The sequence below is a fragment of the Pyxicephalus adspersus genome, chromosome 1 (genome assembly GCF_032062135.1).
Source record: "Pyxicephalus adspersus chromosome 1, UCB_Pads_2.0, whole genome shotgun sequence".
In the NCBI taxonomy this organism is placed as follows: Eukaryota; Metazoa; Chordata; class Amphibia; order Anura; family Pyxicephalidae; genus Pyxicephalus; species Pyxicephalus adspersus.
Genome location: NC_092858.1, coordinates 89,159,909 through 89,183,668, shown reverse-complemented (window position 1 = coordinate 89,183,668; position 23,760 = coordinate 89,159,909). Strand labels below are relative to the sequence as shown.

Sequence of the window (23,760 nt, the reverse complement as noted above, 5' to 3'; positions counted from 1 at the left end):
AGCAGAATTTTGGTTTTGCTTTAAAATGTGTTTTAAAAAAAAGGGAGAAAGTGAGCAAGCATGCCACCTGCTGGGCAGATAGGAAACTTCATAATGTTCATTGTACATATTTTACATTCACATATTAATAAAAATGTTATGGTTCCACTTTGGACTATTACAGCTGTATGTTAACTAGTATTCATAAACAAAATTGACAGCTTAATTAGTGCACAGCCATACCTATCTGCCTAAGGGCTCAATTTGTTTCTGGATTTCCAGAATTCAGCAGTAGGAGGTTAATGGTTTGGTTAAGTTGGGGCTTTGAGAGGACATTGGATAAATATATGGAAAAATTACAGATAAACAATGTAGTGACCAGTAGACCAGGTTCACATTTCATCCATTGTTATTCTTTTCTGAGATTTCTATTACCATTTCTACTTTTGGCTCTGTGCAGGAGATGGGGAAACAAAACAGCAAACTCCGCCCAGAGATGCTACAAGACCTGCGTGAGAATACAGAGTTTTCAGATCATGAGTTACAGGAGTGGTATAAAGGTTTCCTAAAAGACTGTCCATCTGGCATTCTCAACGTTGAAGAGTTCAAGAAGATCTATGCCAATTTTTTCCCATATGGAGATGCCTCTAAGTTCGCTGAGCATGTTTTTCGTACATTTGATACCAACGGTGATGGGACCATAGATTTTCGGGAGTTTATCATCGCTTTGAGCGTCACCTCCAGAGGCAAGTTAGAGCAGAAACTAAAATGGGCGTTCAGTATGTACGATCTTGATGGAAATGGATACATCAGCCGAGAGGAAATGCTGGAGATTGTACAGGTAAATGAGAATTTGGAAACATTTCTACAAGAAAACTATTTATAAATACATAATCAAGTACATTGTTATATTCAGGTTGTTTACATAATTCAAACACTAAGTATACAAAAAGAGATCCTGTATCTGTTGCTTCTTTCAGCCCTTTTATTTTTTTAGACATTGACTTTTATACTTTTGTTTACTGTAAAACGTATAGAGTTAAAATTATATTTTTTATTTACTGACATAATAAAGATTAAAAAACACACTCATCAGAAAGGAATCATGCAGGCTTATCAATAATATGTAAGGCTATGTGTATAAAAATATACATACATATATATATATATATATATATATATATATATATACATAAAGCCCACACTGTAATGCCAGGAAAATGGTGACAAACCACCCTATTGAAAATTTCACCCTTAGTGAAATATGACTGTACATAGAATTGTTTGAGTTGATGTTCGATCAAAAATATCACATAGTGTATGGCTACCTTAAAGCTTATCTATGCAGTAGTAGAAGAGGAATGGATGAGCCTGATTTGTTAAAGTTCTCCACGAATGGAGAACAGATTATCATGGATGAAACTGGGTGATCCAGCAAACTTGTAAAAGATTTCTTAAAATCTTTGTATAATATTTAGTAAATGTTTTCAATCCTGGACCAGATCTATTCCAGGTTCGCTGGATCACCCAGGCTCTCCCCTTCTTCAGTCTTGAAAATCTTTAATAAATTATGCCCAATGTTTTCCTTTCGCCTGTTTATCACCGCAGGCATAATTAGGTTTTCCACCATTAATTTGACATGCAATATTTTAAAGGGTTGAACTGTAAATAAGAGAGTATTGATACACTGATGATCAGAGTGATTAGAAGTGTTACCTGTCAATGTATGAGAGATGTTTTTATATTTTAAGAGATACTGGGTGAGCTTTATTTTGCTTTTGTTTTACTCCTTAGCATATGTCCCCTTTATTACAAGAATGTTTTTATGTGATTGCTGCAGAAGCTCCTCCAGCCCTTACTTCAACCGCCATGTTATTACTTGTTCACATCTTCTAGAACTATACATTTGCAGACCTCAATAGGAAGGAAAATCCCACAAATTGACAAGAACTCACTTACAATGGGACACAAACATAATATAGCTTTAAACTCCCATTACCCCTGCACCATTTTGTGGCTGCTACTTAGCCCAAGACCAGTTTGGAGTACAGTTGTCAAACATGAAATGAAATATATAGGATCTGTAAGGCTGAAAGCCCTGCTGGGTTGTTACAGATTTTACCTCACTTCCTGTCTAGTCAAAACTGGTGTCCGCAGGACAGGAAGTAGATGTAATTCTCTCCAATGAAGCCCCAGATAGACCTAAAACTCCACAGTAGTATTATTTCATCTTTAGACAATCTTAGGCTGTTACAAAATGATGAGGCTTTACAGGTCATATGGCAGTGTTTATTTGTGCACCAGGCCAGGCAGTGGATATGTTCTTATATAAGCCTAATACCAAGCCATCCTCTGGGAGTACTAATGTGAAGTTATGTCTTCTGAAAAATCCTCACAGATGACAATAAATGATTGAGTCAATATGGAATTAGAGTTACAGTTGGTTTGTAAAACCTTACAAGGTGGTGTGATGCATTTTTTTTAAATGTATATGCTATGCTCAATAGTATAGCTTTAGGTTGGCCCATTTTTTTCACTACAACACACAATTGCTGTGCAGCACACAGCAACGTGTTACACTAAATGCACCTTCCCAGTGCACTTCAGAGTGTAATTAGGTTTTAATACCAACGCATGGATGCATCTGATATACATTGCGTGTATTGAGATGCATGCATACATTGCACCATCTACTAGTTGGAATGAGCCCCTAGAAATCTGCTAGTTATATTATTGGAGAGCTAGTGACATACCGGGATCTGCTAAGTATAATTATACAGCCCATTTCTCATAATAGAAAATGGCCATTTCAGACTTGCAATCGACAACACAGTTGTACTATAGTATCAAACACGCTCCTATTCAACAGAATGAGAGTGATCAGAACCATTTTGTGCATGTGGGAATGACATGCAGCCCCTGGACCTGACCTTTTACTTCTGGAAGTGCAGAACCGATTCACAACATCAAATGCAATGGTGATGAATGCAATGCATTAACCTGCGGTGTGGTTTATCACTTCTGGCTGCATAGTAGCAGTTTACACGAGAGACTTACCACACAATTCGCAACCAGAAGTGTAAAGGGGCCTAAGATTTCAGTAAGCTTTAAAAGCAAATTTCAACCCAAATGTGCACGGATATGAGGTCAAGGGGAGGGTTTTTAACGTACTTTCTATGTTTAAGATTCTAGTGTTTAAGTATGCAAAATCTGAGCACAAGTTTACTATAACAAAACCCAAAATGTAGGCAAAACCTGCAGACCTATAAAAGACTAATATATCAACATTTAAATAAAGACTTTAGGTGTTACTCCACAGAGAAGTGAGATTAGGAGTCAATCAAGTGTGCTTCATGTGGAAAAGTGAACAGAGAGATTACTTAATCTGTCTTCCACTGCATCTTCAATTTCCAATCAGAAGGCTGTGAGTGAAAAAAAAACACCACCGTATCCCCCCTACAGTCTGCAAATTAAAAAATTGTGTCTCTTACATTTTTTTCCTTTCAAAAATTGTGTCTTTTTGTTTCTGAGAACAAAAGAAATAGAAACACAATGCCCTTGGCAGGTAAAACAGTTCCAGTATGTGTATTTTTTGTATAATTAGCCATTTAATTGGCGTTATAAGACATTCATGTAAACATGATGTAACAAAGTATAGTCAATATGTGAATTCAGTAAAGAGATTTCAGTTATTGTGCACATTTCCATTCCTTCTCTGACACATTCTTTCCAATAATGAGGGCATGTGATATCTGATTATTGACTATGTTACTATGCATTTTTACAGGCAATTTATAAAATGGTTTCCTCAGTAATGAAGATGCCAGAGGACGAGTCCACGCCAGAGAAACGCACAGAGAAAATCTTCCGACAGATGGACACAAATAATGATGGTAAGATGGGAACATGTTTGAGTAATTTATTCTTTTCTCAATGACTTAATGAGCTGTGTTTTGTATCTATGATGGCTGTGTTGTACATTTTCCATGGTCTGTTCCCAAGTGTAGAATAAAATGTCTACATTTGTTTTTGTTGCTTGTCGTTCTAGGTAAATTATCGCTGGAGGAGTTCATCAAAGGTGCCAAAAGTGACCCATCTATTGTGCGGCTACTGCAGTGTGACCCCAGCACAGCATCACAGTTCTGAGGCTGGCCGCAGCCTGGGAGCCATCCAATTCATCTAGTGGCTGTGCTTCGCTTCTGCACAGTGGCCTGTCCCAGAATCCTTTTGGGCATTAGATGGACTTAAAAGCACTGCCAATCAATCAGCCCACTTCCTAACCCCTATTTATTTATTACTATAAAACTTGTATTACGTTTATTGTACGGAGTAACCATGGGTTGCATGGAGATTTGGGGCACATGGGTGGGGTGGGCATAATAAAGTGTCTAAAGGAACCAGATGCACATTGGAATAGTAGCAGATGCTAATAGTGAGGTGTAGGGGCCACCAGCTGCTTTGTGTTTGATATATACTGCTTGGCAGCGGGTCAAGGTGGTCTTTACTGGAGTGGGTGAGATGGAAATGGTTGCACTAAAGCAGGGAGTAACTATGCACGCTATATTTAATTTATTTATTAGGGAATGAGAGGGATGGTTATAGATTATGTTGTATAGATATGCACTTTCCTTTTGTACCCCTCCTCATTCATTTCATTAAAGGGAGCCTATTTAGCCTAGTGTCCTTCTGTTCTGGGTGTAAGATCTGCAGATAGACCCCGATTCATTTTTCTTCTAGGTGAATCCGCTCTTTATACTTGTAACTTTTCAGTATAAAGTGACATACTTACATCCATGCATATATTGCCAGGTATATTATTGGTATGTATATTATGTGTGCATCTTTACAGCAATAGATTCTAAAGACTAAAACATTTTAAGAAACCTAGCTGCTTTGAAAGTTGCTTCTGTAGGAAAGAGTATTTTTTAATAGTATTGATGTCTTTTTATTATACTGACAAGCTGTCACTAACACAGGAACAAAAGCAAAATAATGTTATAAACTGAGATGATATATAATCTGGTGTCTTTGGATTCTATAAAGGTTTACATGAGTGCTTCCATATCACTGTATAAGCCTGTCTGCATATTAGAATGGGAAAGCTGCCATGCCTGTAAGAAAACAAAAAAAAACACTGTAAACCAAATTCCAGTCTTGTGTAGTTTTGCATCGTCCTTTTCGGTTTGGAAATAGTTTACTCTATTTATTTGCACACTGTGATCATTTCACAGACATGTAGTCAGACAGAACCCGCCTGATTTCCGGAAAGGAGGACATCCAGCATAATCTAGTGTTTTTCCCCTTAGCCTGACTGTCCAGGGTCCAGCCCTCATTAATACAATTCAATTATGGAGGCTCAGCATCTTATATGGGAGTAATCTAGGGTAGTCTGCCTTGGAGCACCTATTCCCCCAAACTGACATCTACTCATCAATGCATTTTTGCATCAAGGTTTAAAGCAGTTGAAAATAACTTAAGCAAGGTAGTGTGATGTTTCATGGACTGCCTGCATCACATACAAAATAGATGAAATAAAATCTGATATTAGCGATTCTAAATGATAGTATTTATTAAAAGATGAAACATTTTATTGTATTATGCTATGTTCATAAAAGGGAGAAAGGAGAAACCAGGAAACCGTGTAGCAGTATACATTTCTGCTCTAGGAAGTGATATAGTAGGATTGCCATCTGCCCTATGTGCCCTAAGTGATGCACCATTTATCCAGTGGAATGATTGTAGATAAAGCAATGAGAACTAAAACGCTCATTGAGGATTGGAAAATGGAACTATTTTCTCAACCACAAATATTTCTTCAGCATTATATGGGTGTTCATGTTCATGCTCATGGACATCCTAGGTAAAGCTGTGTCTTATATTCACACACATACAGTGGCATTTAAATTCAAAAATTCAAAAAAGTGCTGCATACAAAGATAAACATGTCAAATTTATAGGATAAAACACATCCTCTGAATTGCTTTATGTACTATTTAGTTAAAGTAAATGGAATTCGATTTATTTTAGCATTTTAGGCTAAACTATCATTCTGCAAGAGATAAGTCATTTAGCTGACAATGAATGAGGTAGAGATTCACTTTGCAAAGAATACCCAATCATGTGCAAGGGAATGTAAAAAATAGTTTTGCTCACACATGATTGGATGGTTTGTCAGCATAGGTTCACCCCATTCATTAAACTAAACAAATTTCTTGCAACGTGATAATTCTTTTTTCTAGTTAAATAGCCTAAAAGCCATTAGGTCATCAGTCCCACTGTTCGCTGGTTGCAGTGCTAGTTACTTACATGAGTGTACAGCAAACAAAGAAACGTGATAAATACAGTAACTCATAACAAATACTCAGAAATCAACTTTTAGAATGTTGATTGCCTGTTATAGAATTAAATACTTGGAAACCACATACCATTCCAGTTATTAGCATTGCAGCAGTAAATCCCAGCAATCTTAATACACCCTTTAAGCAGACCTTCTTTAAACGTTGATAATATGGATGCAATCCACAATACAACAAGTCTTGGAACCTGTGGATATTTTCTTAAATATCTATTTTCAACATTTATTATATCACCTGGGATTATAATCCACAGAGAATATGCTGGAAAGTATAGTCATGCATTGATTGTTTTTCTTTTCATCAAAAGTGAAATTAGAACCGGTCTATTAACTGATGTTTCTTTATTGAGCCACATGAACAATGAATTATTCTTTTCTTAGCCTTTATATAATCATATAAAAGGAAGATTATCACCGGAGTCATCTAGAGTTTATTGACAATATACACAAAGCTTTGAAGGGCACTGCAGGTATATTTTTATGTACTGTATTTGTTGCAGGTATATAATGCTCTCCTTTATGGGGGGAACTCTTGGTACTATATGAAGTACTATGTTGGGCATTCTCTGCTCTGATTATTATAGATTCATGTATAACCACCTGTTGGCTTGGTTTTGTTTTGTCAAGTACTCATCCTTCCTAGCAGAAATCTGCTCTATACACAGCTATTGCAATAAGGGTTCTTTCACACTTACACCTATGCAGTAATGTGCATTTTCACACATGGCTGCATGTATTTATGCACATATTTGTACATTTATTACATTGCATACGTGCATTTTTATGCCCTTTAAAGTGTGTTATCTGTAAGGGAGTAAGGGAGAAATGTTGGTTATAGTCGGAGCAGATGTTTTAGGGGAAAAAAACGTACAAAAATGCATGATATTGATACATTTCTATGAATGCTTAAAGAGACATTAAAAAAGAATACCCCTCTTGCCTGAACCCATTAAACAAAAAATATGACTGTGACAGTGTTCGGGTCTAGGATTCAATCTAGGCCCAAATACTGTTACATGATGGAGGGCAAAGTGACAGTGTCTCGCTAAAACTGTGAAATTCACAAAAATGTTGCATGTAAGTAGTTCATAGATGTAATCCAACCACATAGTACTCCAAAAGATTTCCACTTAAGCTGCTTTTTTCATGCAGTAAAACTTTTACTGCAGGAAAATGAACAAAGTGTGAACGGGCCCTGAGGCTGTGAAAAACCATAAATGGTGCGTGAGGAAGGCAAAGGTTAAACCTTGGATGTCTGCAGAACACATAACTTTCTCTGTCATTAAGCTTGGGGCAGCAATTATGTTACTGGTATTTTGTATCACTGTAAAGTCCCCAGAACAGGGGGAACACTAATTTTTCTATAAGAAATAAAAGTCTTGTATCCATGTCTGAATGCTGTATTGTTCCAGTTATTATGCACTTTTCTCATCTGATCGTCACTTCTGTTCAGTTTTGAAGCCCAACTGGAATCTTGGCACTACATGATTTCAACATAGACCCTACTGATGCTCTCAACCTGCAGCCCTTTTTAACTTTTAAATGTGTGATTCTTGGGCACAAGCAGGCAGAAGCTAATGTTTCCCTTGTCCAGAAATTTATATGGGGACAGTGAAGGAAAATGTTAAATATACTGGTTTCTACTATCTTAAATATTTGGTCTATTTCTGACTTTCTCCTATCTTTTTTGTGTATCTGTATGTTCCAGGAATTTTTAGGGGGGCTTTATTGGGCATTGATTTATAAAGGGAATGTAATGGCAATAATCACTAGAAGTCCTTGTAACTTCCCAGTTTCTTGAAGCATCACCAGTCTCTATCCATGCAACACATTCAGTCTTAACATCTTCTGTAGCATGCCAAAAGTTTTCAACCATATCATTCAGACTGTTTTCTGTAGCTTGTTATTGCCATTTTTAAGACATCTCTATGTTCACCATATAGGAGATGAATGGTACTAGCAAACAGGTGAGTGTATGGCAGAATAGGGATTAAAGAGGATGGTTCCATGTACCCCTTATAACATTAGGGAAAGCCCTTTGTTGGGGCTTAGTCTGGACTTAATCTTTTGACTCCAATGGGTGGTCAGGCTGGAGCAAAGAAAATGTGACTAAATAAAGCTATTACTATGTCCTGCGTTGGGTGAAGTACAGGTTCACTTTAATAGGTCTTTTTTTGGATAAATGTTAATGGCAGTTTAGGGGAGTCTGCAAAGTCCATGTTTGTTCTTGTTTGTGTAAGAAGCCACACATTGATATCTAAAAAAAAAAGATTTTGTGCAACAATATTAGTACACTGTGTAAAAGTCTTGAGTTATGTTGTGCTGCACATGGTCCCTTCCGATAAGTCCTTCAGTGTTCAATGCGAAGCATAGTTTGGACGCTTGATAACAGGACTGCTTTGTCCAGCTTATACTTGAGTATTATACCCACTCACTAGTGTTGCCACTACTGTTTAGTCCTTCTTGCTCTGTTCTACATTCTTCTTCTATGGGAATGTGGATTCTGACCTACAAAAAACGTCACAAGAATAAATGAAAATTCAAAGAGCTTAGTGATTTTTTTAACAATTTGTAACCACTGGGTTTTTAAATTGCAAAGAAAAGTAAAGGCTAGAATACAACAGATATATGTAAATATTCTAAAAATGTCAAGCCATGTAAATGTTTGTGTTTCACATAAAATACTAGTTCAAAAAGTTTTATGAATATTTTAGGATTTGAGTACCAATTACCCCTCCCCCCCCCCCTCCTCACTGCTTGCCCATGGAAGCTGCTTTAAAGTTGAAGTTCAGATAAAATCTTATTTTACTTTTAGGTATGGATAAAATGTAGAGATTATGACTGTTTGGTTTCTCCTTCTGTCTTTGTAATGACTGGAGAAATTTCAACACATTTCCTTGCCAAAACAAACATATATAGGAATATTTAGAACTAGTTTTCAGTTGTACAAACTATAAAGTGCAAAGGGAGATCGCTTTTGAATTTCTAAACCTTCTGACTCCTAACATTATCTTCTGCACCAACCACATTTTGCCACAAAATTCTAGAAGAAAAACGGTTTGTAATGTTGGAGGCTTAGTACAGCCACCTCCAACCCAACTATATGCTATACACACAGCCCTGCATAAAAAATTGCATTCTGCGATGTCTGGCCAGGAAGATGTGTTGTATCTATTAGTTAATGCTTTAAGGCAGGGGTCTCCAACCCCACTAGTGGGCCAAGGCTGTCTGACAGGTGGGCCGTGGCTCTGGCCGATGCACCCACCAGCAGGCTCAGGAAAAGGACTCTGCTTGGGGGGGCACACCGGCCAGTCTGGAGTCCGTGCATTTAGTGGTTCATGAGCTCCAGAAGGTTGAGGACCACTGCTTTAAGGGCATATACAGTCTGAGGTCCACGATTTTTTGAAATATAACAAGCCTTTAATTAGTTAGAATATAGAGTATTCTAGATGCTAAAATAATAATTGCGGTAGTAGAATAAAGAAGCCTTATTTTGCTTATACTGCAGTAAAAATATACAGCATGGGTAGCTTGAAATATCCAAGAGATTATGGTAGCAGCCAGCACTCTTGGCTACCTTGTAACTTGGTGTCTAACCAAGTATGACCTCATTTCTGGCACGGTGTGTGTGTGTTTGGTGCAGTGGTTTTATGTTGGCAGTATTAGACACATGATAAGGGAATGACTAGCTGTAGGAACTCGATCTGTTCCATACATGGCAGATTGTTGGCACACAGGATTTAAATAAATATGTCAGATTATACATTCTGTATACACTATAACATCTCTGGCTGTAAAATTATTATTCTATATACAACATACAATTGTTCTTAAATGCAGTGGTATATACAGTAATATATCTTGAAACTGCATCATTTTAAATTGGTAATCCAAATTAATAAACCTATGTATAACATGCACTTACTTTCTTTTTCTTCTTGGAGCACAGCCGAACATCCATCAGCCGGAGGACTGTCACATAACAGCGTGCACTGAAAACAACTTCCACAGCATCCAATAAAATAGAGATCACCCATAGACATAGTGTTGTACTCTGTAATGTGAAATAGGGTATACAACATATTATATAGCAAAAGATAACTCAGATTGTTGGTAATATTCAGCAATACAATAAGAATTGTGAGAACTATTCCACATCAACCATTATATAAATATAAGTAGAATCTGTGAAAAAAAAAAATGTATTGACAGTTGTCACTGGAAATAAATGAACTTTGTCCCTATTCCTCTTCTAGTAATAACTTCAAAATTTTGACTCTGATCACTTGCATAAATGTGATCACTTCCAACTGGGGCCCTTCTAAATCCTTCAGGATTTAGGCCTCACACCACCATATTTTAATTTAGACTTTCAGCATGCTTGGTGCCTATTGGCACATTGCTTACAATTCAACCTTAAAAACTCTGTTTGGCTCAGATATGGCTAAACTAAACTCAAAATTGAAGAAGACAAATTCTTAAAGCAATTGAGTAGATTAGTGTAAAATATAAGTACAAGGTATAATCATAGGAATTACATTTTACAAATTCAAAAACCTACTCTCCTGCTGTATATCTGTCTACACAACTGGGACCTTTTGTGACCAACCTACTCCACCACTGCTCACCACTTACTGCAAAATTTTTAACATAGGGGTATCCCTTGAAATAACTTTCAGGTCTTAATGGGACCCTTGCTATATTCACAGGTCACAGTACATTAGTGTAGTGGCCATTGGGAAGATTGTCACCCTTACAGATAGCCAAAAATAAATTGACCTGAGAGTCAGAAATTGCTTATTACTCCAGGAACCCCTAATAATGGGTGCTGCAGGCATTAAAGTACAATATGCATTCAGACACAAACTGTATGTGACTAATATATATATATATATATATATATATATATATATATATATATATAAAAGGATGGGGCATAATAGATAAAATAGTTATTATGATTTAATTGTGCCTTCTGCTCACAAATAAACATAAAAAGTAAGTTGTTTGTACTGGGCTTTCTGTTTTGAAAACCAAGCAATGCATTGCACTATAAAACATACATTTGTGAAAAAAACATAGTTTATAGCTTACATAGATTCTTGTAGGATCAAAAGGACATTCATGGGAAATCTGGATAAGTTGCAAGTTGGAGAATGTACATGTAGACAGCAGTGTGCGCCCCTGATTAGCCACAGTCATGACGACCGACACAATGATGCCAACTGTGCAGGCAGCGGACAGCACCACATTAATTATACTAAGAAGCACTGTTGCCCAACGCTGTAAGACAAAACACAGGGTTAGTAGTAATATACATCATGTACTGACATACACAATTGCAATACAATTAGTGAGGTAATAAAAAGACAGTATAGTGACAGATATTGTACCCATTGCCAACATTATCCCAAAGTCACATGTTCTTACCAGTGTAGTTTTTTTTAGGTACCGTGAGAGAACAATAGCAATTATTCCACAGGATATGCTCTAATGGACAGAAGAAAAAAAAAGTGTGATCAGTGCTTATAAATATTAAACTTTATAGGTATTGTTGATACATATATACTTCTTTGTGTAAATATAAAACAATTTCTGCCATTTTTGGCCTGGGATCTCTTTGACTAAGATCACATACCAGATGCTTGGCATTGCAAAGAGCCATCTATGTGCCATAAAAAGCTTCCCATATATTTATCTAGGATTTATCTAGGACTATGCCCAGTTCACATGATCTGCAGAAGATGCAACTTTTAGTCAATGCAAGAGAAAAGTGCACCTTGATGGACAGAAGACACAGTGGTTTATAACCAATCACTTAAATATTTGAGGCATCAGTCGTTACTAAACATTTAGAGAACCACATACATTTTAAATTTCAGCACCATCTGCCTAAAGACTGTCATTAATGTCTATGGGCACCTTAACACCCCAACCTACCACAATTGGGACATTAGCCTCAAAATTAGCTTTAGCTTGCAAAAATATTTCAAACTCTACCCTACCACGAGAATGCAGCACTCATCACCTTCTCTCATAAACAGTAGTTGTAAATTAAAGAATGTGTCGCTTTCTCAAGTATGATTTAAGTGATGCAAATATATATAAATAAATAAATAAATATATATTTATATATAGAATTTTGAACAGCTAGCAATTCAATCTTCAAAAGTCGCATAAGGCAATATGGGATCCATATTGGCTTAAAAGTTAAATAATTAATACAAAAAATGAAGTAACTCTGATCAGGCTAGGATACAAGTTAAAGTGGTGCAATAAATAGGTATTAAGTTCTTTACGTAACACAGACATAGGCACTGCCTGTAGTAGATAGGTACAAGGCACCTGGTGTAATACAGAAATGTAGAATATATAGGCTTTAGGATATTGCATGGCCATTTTTAAAATGTTTATGCTTGAGGGTCTGTATATATTAGAGAGAGATTCTAGAACGTGATCTGTGCCATACTAGGTTGCAGATCCTGGTCTCTACCTCCAGCATCTTTTTTCCTACCAGTGAACCTTTATTTGATTTGGTTCCAGGTATATGTATATGGCTTTGTGTATTTTCCATGTACTGTAATTTCTAAAATATTTCAGACCCCCTGCTAAAAAAGATGATTTGTGCAGCTAAATAATGTGATTTGCTTGCTCTATGTATTTAATATACTAAAAGTAAATTCATATGCCATGAGTACCTATCATGCTTTGAAAAACTCATGCCTATGGCTACATGTAACATTTTACCATTATTCTAGTCTTGGTTACTATTTCCATTTATTTTTAGTTCCAGTCATTTTGACCATAAAACATTAGGGAAGCAGCGTGATCGAGACCAAGAAGTTTTTTTAGGTGGATAGTTACATAGTGAGAATATTAATATTTTCTTTTTTATAGCTCTGTTACTTGTAGTGCTTTACAGTGGGGCATACCAGTGATCAGAAATGTGTTTTACAAGACAAGAGGCAAATGGCTTGCACACAAATAAAAAAAGTAAAGGAAAGAGGAGATCCGCCCCAGTACATAGTCCACTCACTTCTATTTATGCTACCACTAAAATCTACAACAGGATACACCAGGCAATGCTATCTTGCCTAATGTATGAGAGAATGAGGTAGATCTGATGTCACTTTCTGTTCTAATGCAGAATTATACAGCCTAAAAAATATCTTTGGTTATTTTCAGTCAAGTGAAATCTCATATTTACTGCTCCTAGCAGCACTAGCAGAGCGTGTGTTTTGCCCAGAATTTGGATCAGAATTTGTGCAAAAGCTCCTCTAGGGCTCCAGAGAGCAGTGTCCCCATACAACTTCTCCCTTGATTGGCTGATGATGGCTCAAGCGTCATCAGGGGTTAACTTTTTTCAGCCAATCAGCACTAGAGGTGAATGGGGACACTTGTCCTTATTTGGCTTCTAGTGCCAGGGGATGCCATGCTGCCAGGAGTCCCACAGCTGTGCTCATGTCAGTGTACAACTGTGGGAATTAACCTTCCATGGTGGGATAACATGTTAAAAAGGTAGGTATTTACAGTTAAACACAATTGTCTCATGGGATGGGTAAGGGGTATAGTCCCACTGTACTTATTCTCCAGGGTAAAATTAGCATATCTAAAAGGGCTGTAAACGCTTGCATGCGTCATGGGTGTTTACAAGCGTTTGCAGGCGTTTTAAGAGAAGCAAGCATTAAACGCAAATTATTATTATTACATAGTATTTATTTAGGGTTATCATATTAAGCAGCGCTGTAAAAAGTCCATAGTTGTGTCACTAATTGTCCCTCAAAGGGGCTCACAATCTAATGTCCCTACCATATGTCATTTACACAGTCTAAGATCAATTTTGGAGAGAAGCCTTATAACCTTACTGCATGTTTTTGGAATGTGGGAGGAAACCAGAGTACCAGGAGGAAACCCACGCAGACACAGAGAGAACCAGCAAACTCCATGCAGGTAGTGTCCTAGCCAAAATGCAAACCTGGGACCTAGTGCTGCAAAGGCAATAGTGCTACCTCTGAGCCACCGTGCTGCTCAGTAAAAGCAGTAGGAGCGTTTATATGCATTTTAAAAGACAACCCATGTGGACTCAGCCTTACTTGCTGATATCAGAGGATTTCTCATGTATTGTGATGACCACAGAAAACTTTTAATGGTTATTTTTAGTGTTGCAATAACTACACAGTGCACTCCCTTATGTGTACATTTATCTATGCACTTACCAGAATTGCAGATACTACAGCAATGATATTGGTTACAGAGTAATGTAATGACTTGCGTCCAACATGTCTCAGCACTAATCCATGTACAATAGCTCCAACGATAAAATTCAAGTGTCCAACCACAATAAGTGCAAGGCCAACTTTCATCAGGACCTTTCCATACTGGGAACTATCTAGAGCCTCTGTAAAGAAAGGTAAAAAAGTAACAAATGTAAATTAAAAATGTAAACATGAAGAAAATTTTATAACAATTTGTAATTACTAATTTCTATCACACCCCTAATGTTGCAGATGTGATTGGCATCTATTGTCAGGTTAGATATAATCAAAAATGATAATGACATATATGGTAATATAATATAGAATTTTAACATGTTCACATTCTTTGTTGTGTGCTGGACCTATCAGTTCCCCATGCATATTTCTTTTGAGTATATTTAGAACTCTTGTTTTAAATATCATTTAGATGTAATAGAAATGAAAGGAGATTGTTAAAATATTTAGTGGCTCATGACTGTATAAAATGCAATATTAATAATTTTCCCACAGTTCACTGGGCTCCACAGCAAACTTTTATTGAAGGTCCTGTGACCTTTGTATGTGACATCTGGCAATGTCATTTAGGACAATATTGTAATCAATGCATAAGTAAAATAAATACTAATAATAATAACAATATTAATAATAATAATTCATAAGTAAATAAATACTAATAATAATAACAATATTAATAATAATAATTCATAAGTAAATAAATACTAATAATAATAACAATATTAATAATAATAATTCATAAGTAAATAAATACTAATAATAATACTAAATAAGTAAGTATGGTATGAACTTTGTTGGAGTAGATCATCATATGATTTTGGTGTAAAATCTAAGCCCTCCCATCACCTTTACGACACCATGTTGTGGTTTAGTAGTCCGTATACAAAAAAAATTTGTATTTTTGCATAAGGACTTAATACTTTTATTATTATTATTTACTTTTTAGGGGCCATGCCAATCTTCTTGGTATTATTCCAATTTTAGTATATGTTCTGCCAAAGTAAAGATTGTATTTTTAATTAAAGCAGTAAGATTTAAAAAAAACTAAGTGGTTTATTATTACTTTTTTTTTTAGATTTGTATTTATTTGTATTATTTTATCTATGAAGTGCCATCCTCTGTACCATTATTCTATAAACTTAAAAAAACATCTTCAGAATTACAAACCTTAAATTTCTAATCATGTTTTCGTTGAGAAGACACTCTGGGGACTTTGAATTGGAATGTGTGTCGTAGTCTGGACTGCAGTTGTGAATGTTAAGCTCAATGTGCATAATAGGTGGATGAGTATTGACCTGACAGTAGGCAAAGCCTTGTACAGTCTAAAGGAAAGGGCTCTGGAAAGGGTGGTTGGAGCTTTACTTGCCAGAATGTGAAGAAGAATGAGACCAAACCTTAGTTGTCCCAGCCTTTATTACAGTGAGGGTGATTCGTTTTACTACACAATTGATCCTATGGTCCAGAGAACAGTCCAGATCCTAATCCCATTGAAAGTTATTGAACTTAAATATGAAAAATATGATCCATTAAAGGCTCCAACTCACAAAGCTGATCTGCCAACCACTTCACGAGAAAATGGGAACCTAATTATTGAAGCATATTGTTTTTAATCTCTCTGTGCCTTGAGGAATTTAAGCTGTCATAAAAGTCAGAAGACAAAGTATTAAGTGGAATTTTAGGGTGGATTCCATACATTTTTCCTCATTGTTGAGAGATTCCACATTTTTGTTATAATTGCGAAGTGATTTCATAATTTTTTCCCCTACTTAGTCTTTACAAAACATGTACCATTTTTTACAGCAAAACAGTTAAATGAACATTCTCCAAGGGTGTCGATTCCATAATCTTTGCCAGGGGGTGTACTAGAAAGTACTTTTTATAACATCTTATACAAACAACAATATACATGACATCCCAATGGACCTTAACCTGTAGATTAAAAAGAACCCACCTGCACTGTAGTATACCACACCATGGAAATAAGAAGAAAAACATTGTCAGAAATTGTGTGTTGAGGGCACAATAAAAGGTGCCTCCAGCTAATCACAGTTTAGATACCTTTTAACAAAAAAATTACATTTTAATATTTTTTTCCTGTGCATGAAATTAAGTACAACTGATTAAATAGCTAACCCATTCTGCTTTTAAAGCAAAACAAATATGAATTACTTTACAGTTTTGAAAATTGTCAATTGACAATTTTCTTGGATTGCAATTAGCAGAAAGCCCCATAAACAGCAAACCTGGTTACCAAGGCAAGAAATACCGCTTGCTTTGACCACCACAGTAAAGAGACCAAAACCTACGCCATCTGAAAGGGTTATCTAAAAAAAGTCCAATTTTGGCTGTCCACCTCTATCACCAAAATGTTTCCATTGTCAGGAATTTTACAAAATTTGAGTTGGAGTTTTCACCAGGACAAACTGAAAGTGACTCTCTCTAGTGGGGACACAGAAAACAGAAAAACTTAAAGGTGGTTCTATCCTCTTGTTAATCTACATAAGCTAAATACAAAAACCTGGAGTCTTTAGATACCACATAATTATTTGTGTAAAATACCTGACATCATATATTCTAGTTTATTATTTTGGCTGATTTTGTACATGTGCCATAGTCATAGATGCACCACACCCAAAGGTGATTGCCCTATTAAATACCATTATATAACTATGTGCGCCATAATTGAATTAATTGAAAAAAACTTTGCCAAAACCCAGTGACAGAGCAGCTTCAATTAAAAGAAAGTGGTAATGTATTCTGAGATATCTGATTAGGCAGAGTAAGGCCCAGCTCCTATTAAGGTTGTGCATGCATTGGCATGTTTGTTGGGTTTACACAGAAATGTAGTTTTGAAAGCACAGAAAGAATGAATGCACATGTCATGTAATGTAAGTTGGCATGTCAAGTAGGTTGGCATGTGTTGCCTTAATGAATGATATTCTGCACGGAAGTGTTGGTTTTAACACATTGCATTTCTTCTCTCTGTACGTCTGTTCCAGGGTTTCTCAACAAAGGTTCCTCTAGAGGTTGCTAGGGGTTCCTTGACTCTCAGGTCAGTTTAACAGAAATCAATGATCTTTTTGGCTATCTGTAGGGGTGGAATTCTTTCTACTGGTCAGTAGGGATAAGCAAGAATGCCTCAAGCATTCTTGCCAAAATTTCCTTGAACTTCCATTGCGAAGATGCTGAGCACCAGAGAACCTCCCTACATTGTAATTTAAGTATATTTTACAAATGATACATTTGTTACAGATACAAATGTAACATTTGTAAGAGATACTTATATTACAATGTCAGTTATGTTACAAATGCATGATGCAGCACTGGAAATCATCCTGTTCGGCAAGAGCTCGACCTCTCAGTGAATCAGAAGGCCGTTCTCACCTACATTTTCGGTGATCCACCAAACCTGGAATGGATTTCCTAAAAGTCATTAGCTAATTGCTAGCAAGTTTTTTAAATCCCGGACTAGATCCATTCCAGGTTTGGTGGATCACCCAGCTTCACTGATGAAAGTGTATCCTCTCCAACCTTCTAGAGCTTTAATAAATAAGGACCATCGTATCAGGTGGTTTAGACAGAATCTGATCTATTGCTCTCTTGTGTTATTATAAAGCACAGCTGTACTCAAGAACAAATTTTGGTATATTTTGCAGTTTACCACTTCATAGACTGTGTGCCATATTTTGTTTTCTTTTTAGAATACCTACAATTTCAGCAAGTACAAAATTTATTTTTTATCTTGCTTGAATTTAAGTGCTCATTGCTCTCTACCTCCCATGCTATCTTCTCAAATCAAGAGAGCAGCCTAGGGTGATAACAATGGTACTCCCTAGAAAAAATAAGGCAAGTGTGGACACCCTAGGACAGAAAGTGTGTTCTTTGCAGGATTACCAAGCGAAAATAGAGCAAACTTAGCATAAATTAAAAAAAAACAAAAAAAAACAAAACAAATGCACCAATTCATTTTAAAAACTTGTAAGCGGCAAAATTTTGTAATTTTAGCTTTTAGTTTAGATGCATATTAGTGGGATCTTAGAATTATATACACATTTGCTGGAAGCAAATATGAAAAAGGGAGCAGAACTAATGACTTATGTGTGCTACTTCTTTTTTCCTCATCAGTATGTATGAGGTGCCACCACTTCATTGACTAAATGTGAGGGTTGTGTTCTTCCACTGGTTGTCTAATCTATCAGAGATGAGATGATTAGAACTATGCAATAATTTGGCAATCTGGACAATGTCTTACATGGCCAACCTCCAAGGTAAAGTTGTAAAGTTACCCAACCACACTTCCTCACTGTCAGTAGCAAGGTCTTCTTAAAGGGAACAGGGGCTGTAGTTATGGGGTGGCAGTGTTTGCGGACAATACCCAAGGCCCAAACACTATATCCCATAAGGTTTTCCTTCTTTTAAAGTACCGATAAACACTGGAGCTTAGACTGACAGGCACTGAGAGATAGGTATGTGGTTGGTAAATATGCATGTCTGGGGATGGGTTATATGCAGACACAAAATGGCAACTAGATGTGTGTTTTAATTGTGTAGCTGTTTGAATTTATCTAATTTATATACTTTATTTAGAAAAAACATAATTAGGATAATTTATTATAGACAAAAGACATTTTCAAGGTGTACTAATTCACGGGAACTACATCAACATAATATTTTACTGATCAGAATAAATTGAACTGAATTCTTGTTGTACACCAATCTTATGCTTTGTTAAGTAAACATGTAAAGCTCAATAGTAGTATAGTGTAAGAAAGTAACTTGTAGTGGCCTATACCTCAAATAAATTCTGAAATATTCACAAAAGCCTAACACCAGGTACAAATGAATGTTAATAAAAGTGGCATCATCATTGGCAAGCTACATATTTCTCTAATGACCAACGTTCTTCAAAAGATATTGGGTCAATTTGCCAAAAAATGTATACATTCAGTATGTCAGTTCAATGTATGTGGATGATGAGAATAGGGATAAATAGTTCTTTCAAAGGTACAGGGTTGCAGTTAGATCCAACTTCAAAGCAAACAGATTGTAATTATTAACAATCTGTTCTATTCAAGGCCATGACTGTTAACGAAAGGGATATTTGTTTAACTGCCATCTGCACGGAGATGGGATTCTTATGACAATGCTCTACAACCATAGATATCATTACCAGTAGTAATAAGAATTGATGACATTTAGTTGTCTGTTTATTTATATTTTATATCTGAGGTTCTCATAATAATTATCCCTGCACATGCCGTATATACATTGTATTTCACACTAATTTTTTAATCTTAAATTTAATCCACATCCCTATTTAATAAATTGTAGGATCTGAAAAATCCCTATATTCCCTATAGTCTTCTTTTGTATTCATGTTATTATTATAATATATCTAAACAGAATATATTGTATATTCTGCAGTAAAGTTATACAGAATATAAATAATTTCATCCCATTTTCTCATAACTCTTAACTGATGTTTTAGCTGAAAAAAAATGAGTGGAACAAAAATAATGGAAAGGTTAAACAAAGAGTACAGTACTGGTAAAGGGTTTATGCTGCGCTGTAGAATAATTTAACCGTAGGCATGTGTTAAGTTTAATATGCAGTAAGTACTACCAGGCATATAAACATTCTTTTATTATAGTAAGTACATCAAGCAGACACACCACTGTATTCCGCTGGACAAAACATGACATTAGATTTTCAGAAAGAGTATGCACATCATAGCCTTTACTAAAAAGAAAAAACAAAGTGCAATTAAAAAAGGGCTTCATAACTATTTCCAACTCACATGTTGTCTATGTGAAATTTATATATTTTCATTACTTGTAAATAGGTCTTGTGATGGCTGTCTGCAGCACAGTTTCATTATTATTGGCCATAAAAATGTTAAAAAGGCTGTGTCTTCCCACACGCATATGATATTGTTAGGGTCATTTTTTTTTGTTGTTTTGCCTTGCATTTTGTTATCCATATGTGGATTTACCATTAAGCTCAACAGCAGTAAGTTTTCCCTGTATTACTATTGGCAATGCTTTTTCATTTTCCGTATTAGCTTTAGTGGAAATAATAATCTCATTTATAGTTAATTACATTGACACAATATTTTGGGTAGACAACAGTAAAACAAGTGTATGTAAATAATTTTAAATTTATATGAAAAAAATAATTTTAGCGCTTTGGTACCCAGTAGCCGTTTGAGGTCCACTTAAAATGTACGAATACAGCAAATTTTAAAACCCAACTGAGCCTTATCAGTTACAAAATTGATTTTGTTTAGTTATTATTAGTGTTTACTCGTACTAAGCTGCTGTGTGCTCTCACACAGAGATCCCCAATGGCAATTCCCTTACTTGTTACTTTAATCAAGGACACTGCTTAGTATGGGCAGCTTAGTACAGTTTACCACACACAGACATAGTAAAATAATAATAATATATAAGTGCGCGCACACACACACATTATACAATGCCAAAATGTAACTTTTACTTTGTCAATTTCCCTTTTCTTAGTCCGTTCCTAATTACATCACTCTTCTAATGCACAGAATGGCCTACCTACAGTCACATCTGATCTCCAGCACACACATAGGTTTTTCCACTATATACCTCCAACAACACACACTGTTCAGTTCTCCTTTTGAGATTTCTTAGCCTGCATTCACACATTCCCATCACACAAACTATATACTAAACACATGTCCTCCCCTCAGACATTGCTCCCTGAGATTGCACACACAATCTGAAAGTCTGAAGCACAAATCAGCCTCTCCTTTGCAGTAGTTTCCTATTGCTTCCTAGTAACTGTAGAGCAGGGGGTCAGCAAACTTTTTTGGCTACTAGGCCATTTTAGGAGGTCAGGAAGGCACACTAGGCTGGACTCTCTCTCTCACTCGAATCCCGCGCTGATGGCTCTGCCCCCCACTAGGAACGCCCCTGAAGGGAAATCCCTCTCCTCCGCATAGCATACGGAGGAGAGGGAATGTCCCCTTACCCCGGCGGCAGAAGTGTTAACGCCCACCACGGTAAATAGGGAAGGGAGGCATAACAAGGAGGCTCAAGAACCGCGGGTTGCCTGGCAGCCGGGATTAGGTCAGATCGACTAGGGGGGCTTTAGGCCGTAATGGACTACTGCCTAGGCTGTATCTGGCCTAAAGGCCCGAGTTTGCCTACCCCTGCTGTACAGTATGTGTGTAGTCCAGGATTGCTGATTGTGTGTATATAAGGACACATATTGTTTTTTTTACCTGTATCCTCCACCCAGTATACACCTCATTCACCTAAGTATTTATGTCAGAAGAAAGACAACCCACTAGCCCACAGAGCTATCTAGTCAGGTATTTATTTGCAACAACTCATAAGTAACTATCTGCAGTGTATGTGCACTAACATCTCAATAATAGAGCACCACTAAATATGTGTGAAGTCATAATCATCTTTTCCCAGTTAATAAATTCCAGTGACCTGCAATGTATGTGATCTGCTTTATGAACATGAGGACCAGACCCTCAGTGGTGAATATTTAGTTTTTGTATGTATTCACCCCCCAGTGATCTGTCCCCAGTATAGAAGCATTATCCCTTAGTGTCCAGTCTCAGCTCAGATGTGTTAACCCTAAAGCACCATTTCTCTGCATGCATGTTATAATACTTCAATGCCCATTACCCAGTTCCTGTATAATATCCACTCACTGTCAAGTGCCCATTTTATAAAGATATTTCTTGTCTAAAACACCTATTCTGCTTATGTTAATTATTCTCCCGGTTTCCAGTACCCATGGTATCTGAAATTACCACCAAGCAGCAAATGCCATATGCTAACCCAACACAGTCAGTCCACCAGCATACGTGTTATAACCCCTACATACCAAGCATATGTAGGTTAGCACCTCAGCACCCAGTCTCTGGCACACATTGGGTAATTATTTACATTTATTTGGTACACTAAACTTACTATTTCCTCTGATTATGGCCTGAATATAGTCGCTGTCCCATTTCCGGTTAAACACCCCCACCAACAAAGTCCTACTCCATCTTTCATGTCCCAAGTTCTGCCTCCATTGTCCCTGGGCTCCAGTAAATAGTCTCTGATAATCACCTGCTCTAGTTTAAATGTTTTATTTTAAACTTATATAGTCTAATTCAACTAACTTCCACCAACTTTACAGTCCATGGTGCTTCCAACCTAATCTTTGATACATCTACTATCGTAAAATAACCTGCTACAATTTCTGCTTCTAATTATTTAAGATCACCATAATGACCACCATTTGTAAGGCAGAAAAGATTGAAGTATATACATACCCAGAAATGTTATTTTTAGTTTTGGCTACTTGGGAAAACTTTAGAACGCCTGTCAGATTTTACTACTCTCCATGACTCCATTAGGGAGATTTACCCGCACTTCCTGTTTTTGAGACCAGACAAACAAAACTGCCTGATATAACTTCTGTTTAGGTTGCTTAGAAAGTTACATTCACTCCCCTTTTCTGTTCTGGCATGACAATCTTTGCATAAGACAGGAAGTGAAAGAATTTCTCAAATTTAGCCTCCGACTTCAATGAAAACTGGTAGGAATTCCAATTCTTTCTCACTCAATGCAACAAAAAAAAGTTTAAGGTATAGATATACTTTTATTGTTCTGCCCACTGTCACGGCATTCACACTCCTGCACATATTTTTCCCTTTGTGTAATGATGAGAAAACCCTCAACATTGCACTCCTATTAACCCCTTCACCTCTATATGATGCTTCAGGTAGCTCCTGTAAAGACATCCTTAGTATTCACTGAGCTAAAGCAAAACCCAGGGCTCATTCATATAAAGTACAGTCTACAAATCAGACTACAACAAACAAATACAACAAGACATTGCATACATGTTACATCGTCATCCACTGAATTGATCAGAAGTATGCGTAGGGGAGTGGATCATAATTATATCATTTTACCTTATTATGTTTGTATATATCAGCATAACTAGGTGTTATCAGTCACTATCAATAAAAGGCAACTTACTGGGTCCACACATGGCTCTTTCTGAAGTTTTTCACAGTTTTCTCTTCTAATCCATGTCCCTTGTTTCTAAATTTCTGTCGGAGGGATCCACTATGGGCGGCTCCAGCTTTTAACCAGTAAAACTGGTTTGTAAGCT

The 23,760-nt window shown here is 36.5% G+C and overlaps 2 protein-coding genes across 2 annotated transcripts in view; one reads left to right on the top strand and one right to left on the bottom strand.

Annotated features, from left to right (window-relative positions):
• The window catches only part of HPCA (hippocalcin), a 13,863-nt gene extending 6,718 nt beyond the window's left edge, over positions 1-7,145 (top strand). The window contains exons 2-4 of the mRNA XM_072417991.1: positions 440-820; positions 3,767-3,872; positions 4,028-7,145. Coding sequence (XP_072274092.1) covers positions 443-820; positions 3,767-3,872; positions 4,028-4,125 — 582 coding nt within the window. The 5' untranslated portion in view covers positions 440-442 and the 3' untranslated portion in view covers positions 4,126-7,145. The remainder of the gene's footprint in view (positions 1-439; positions 821-3,766; positions 3,873-4,027) is intronic.
• Positions 6,662-23,760, bottom strand: TMEM54 (transmembrane protein 54). The gene is made up of 6 exons (XM_072417982.1): positions 23,625-23,760; positions 14,551-14,732; positions 11,765-11,824; positions 11,429-11,617; positions 10,260-10,388; positions 6,662-8,842 (listed from the first exon to the last, which is right to left on the bottom strand). Exons 1-6 carry the CDS (start codon positions 23,635-23,637, stop codon positions 8,756-8,758), a joined length of 660 nt encoding a protein of 219 aa, XP_072274083.1. The 5' UTR covers positions 23,638-23,760; the 3' UTR covers positions 6,662-8,755.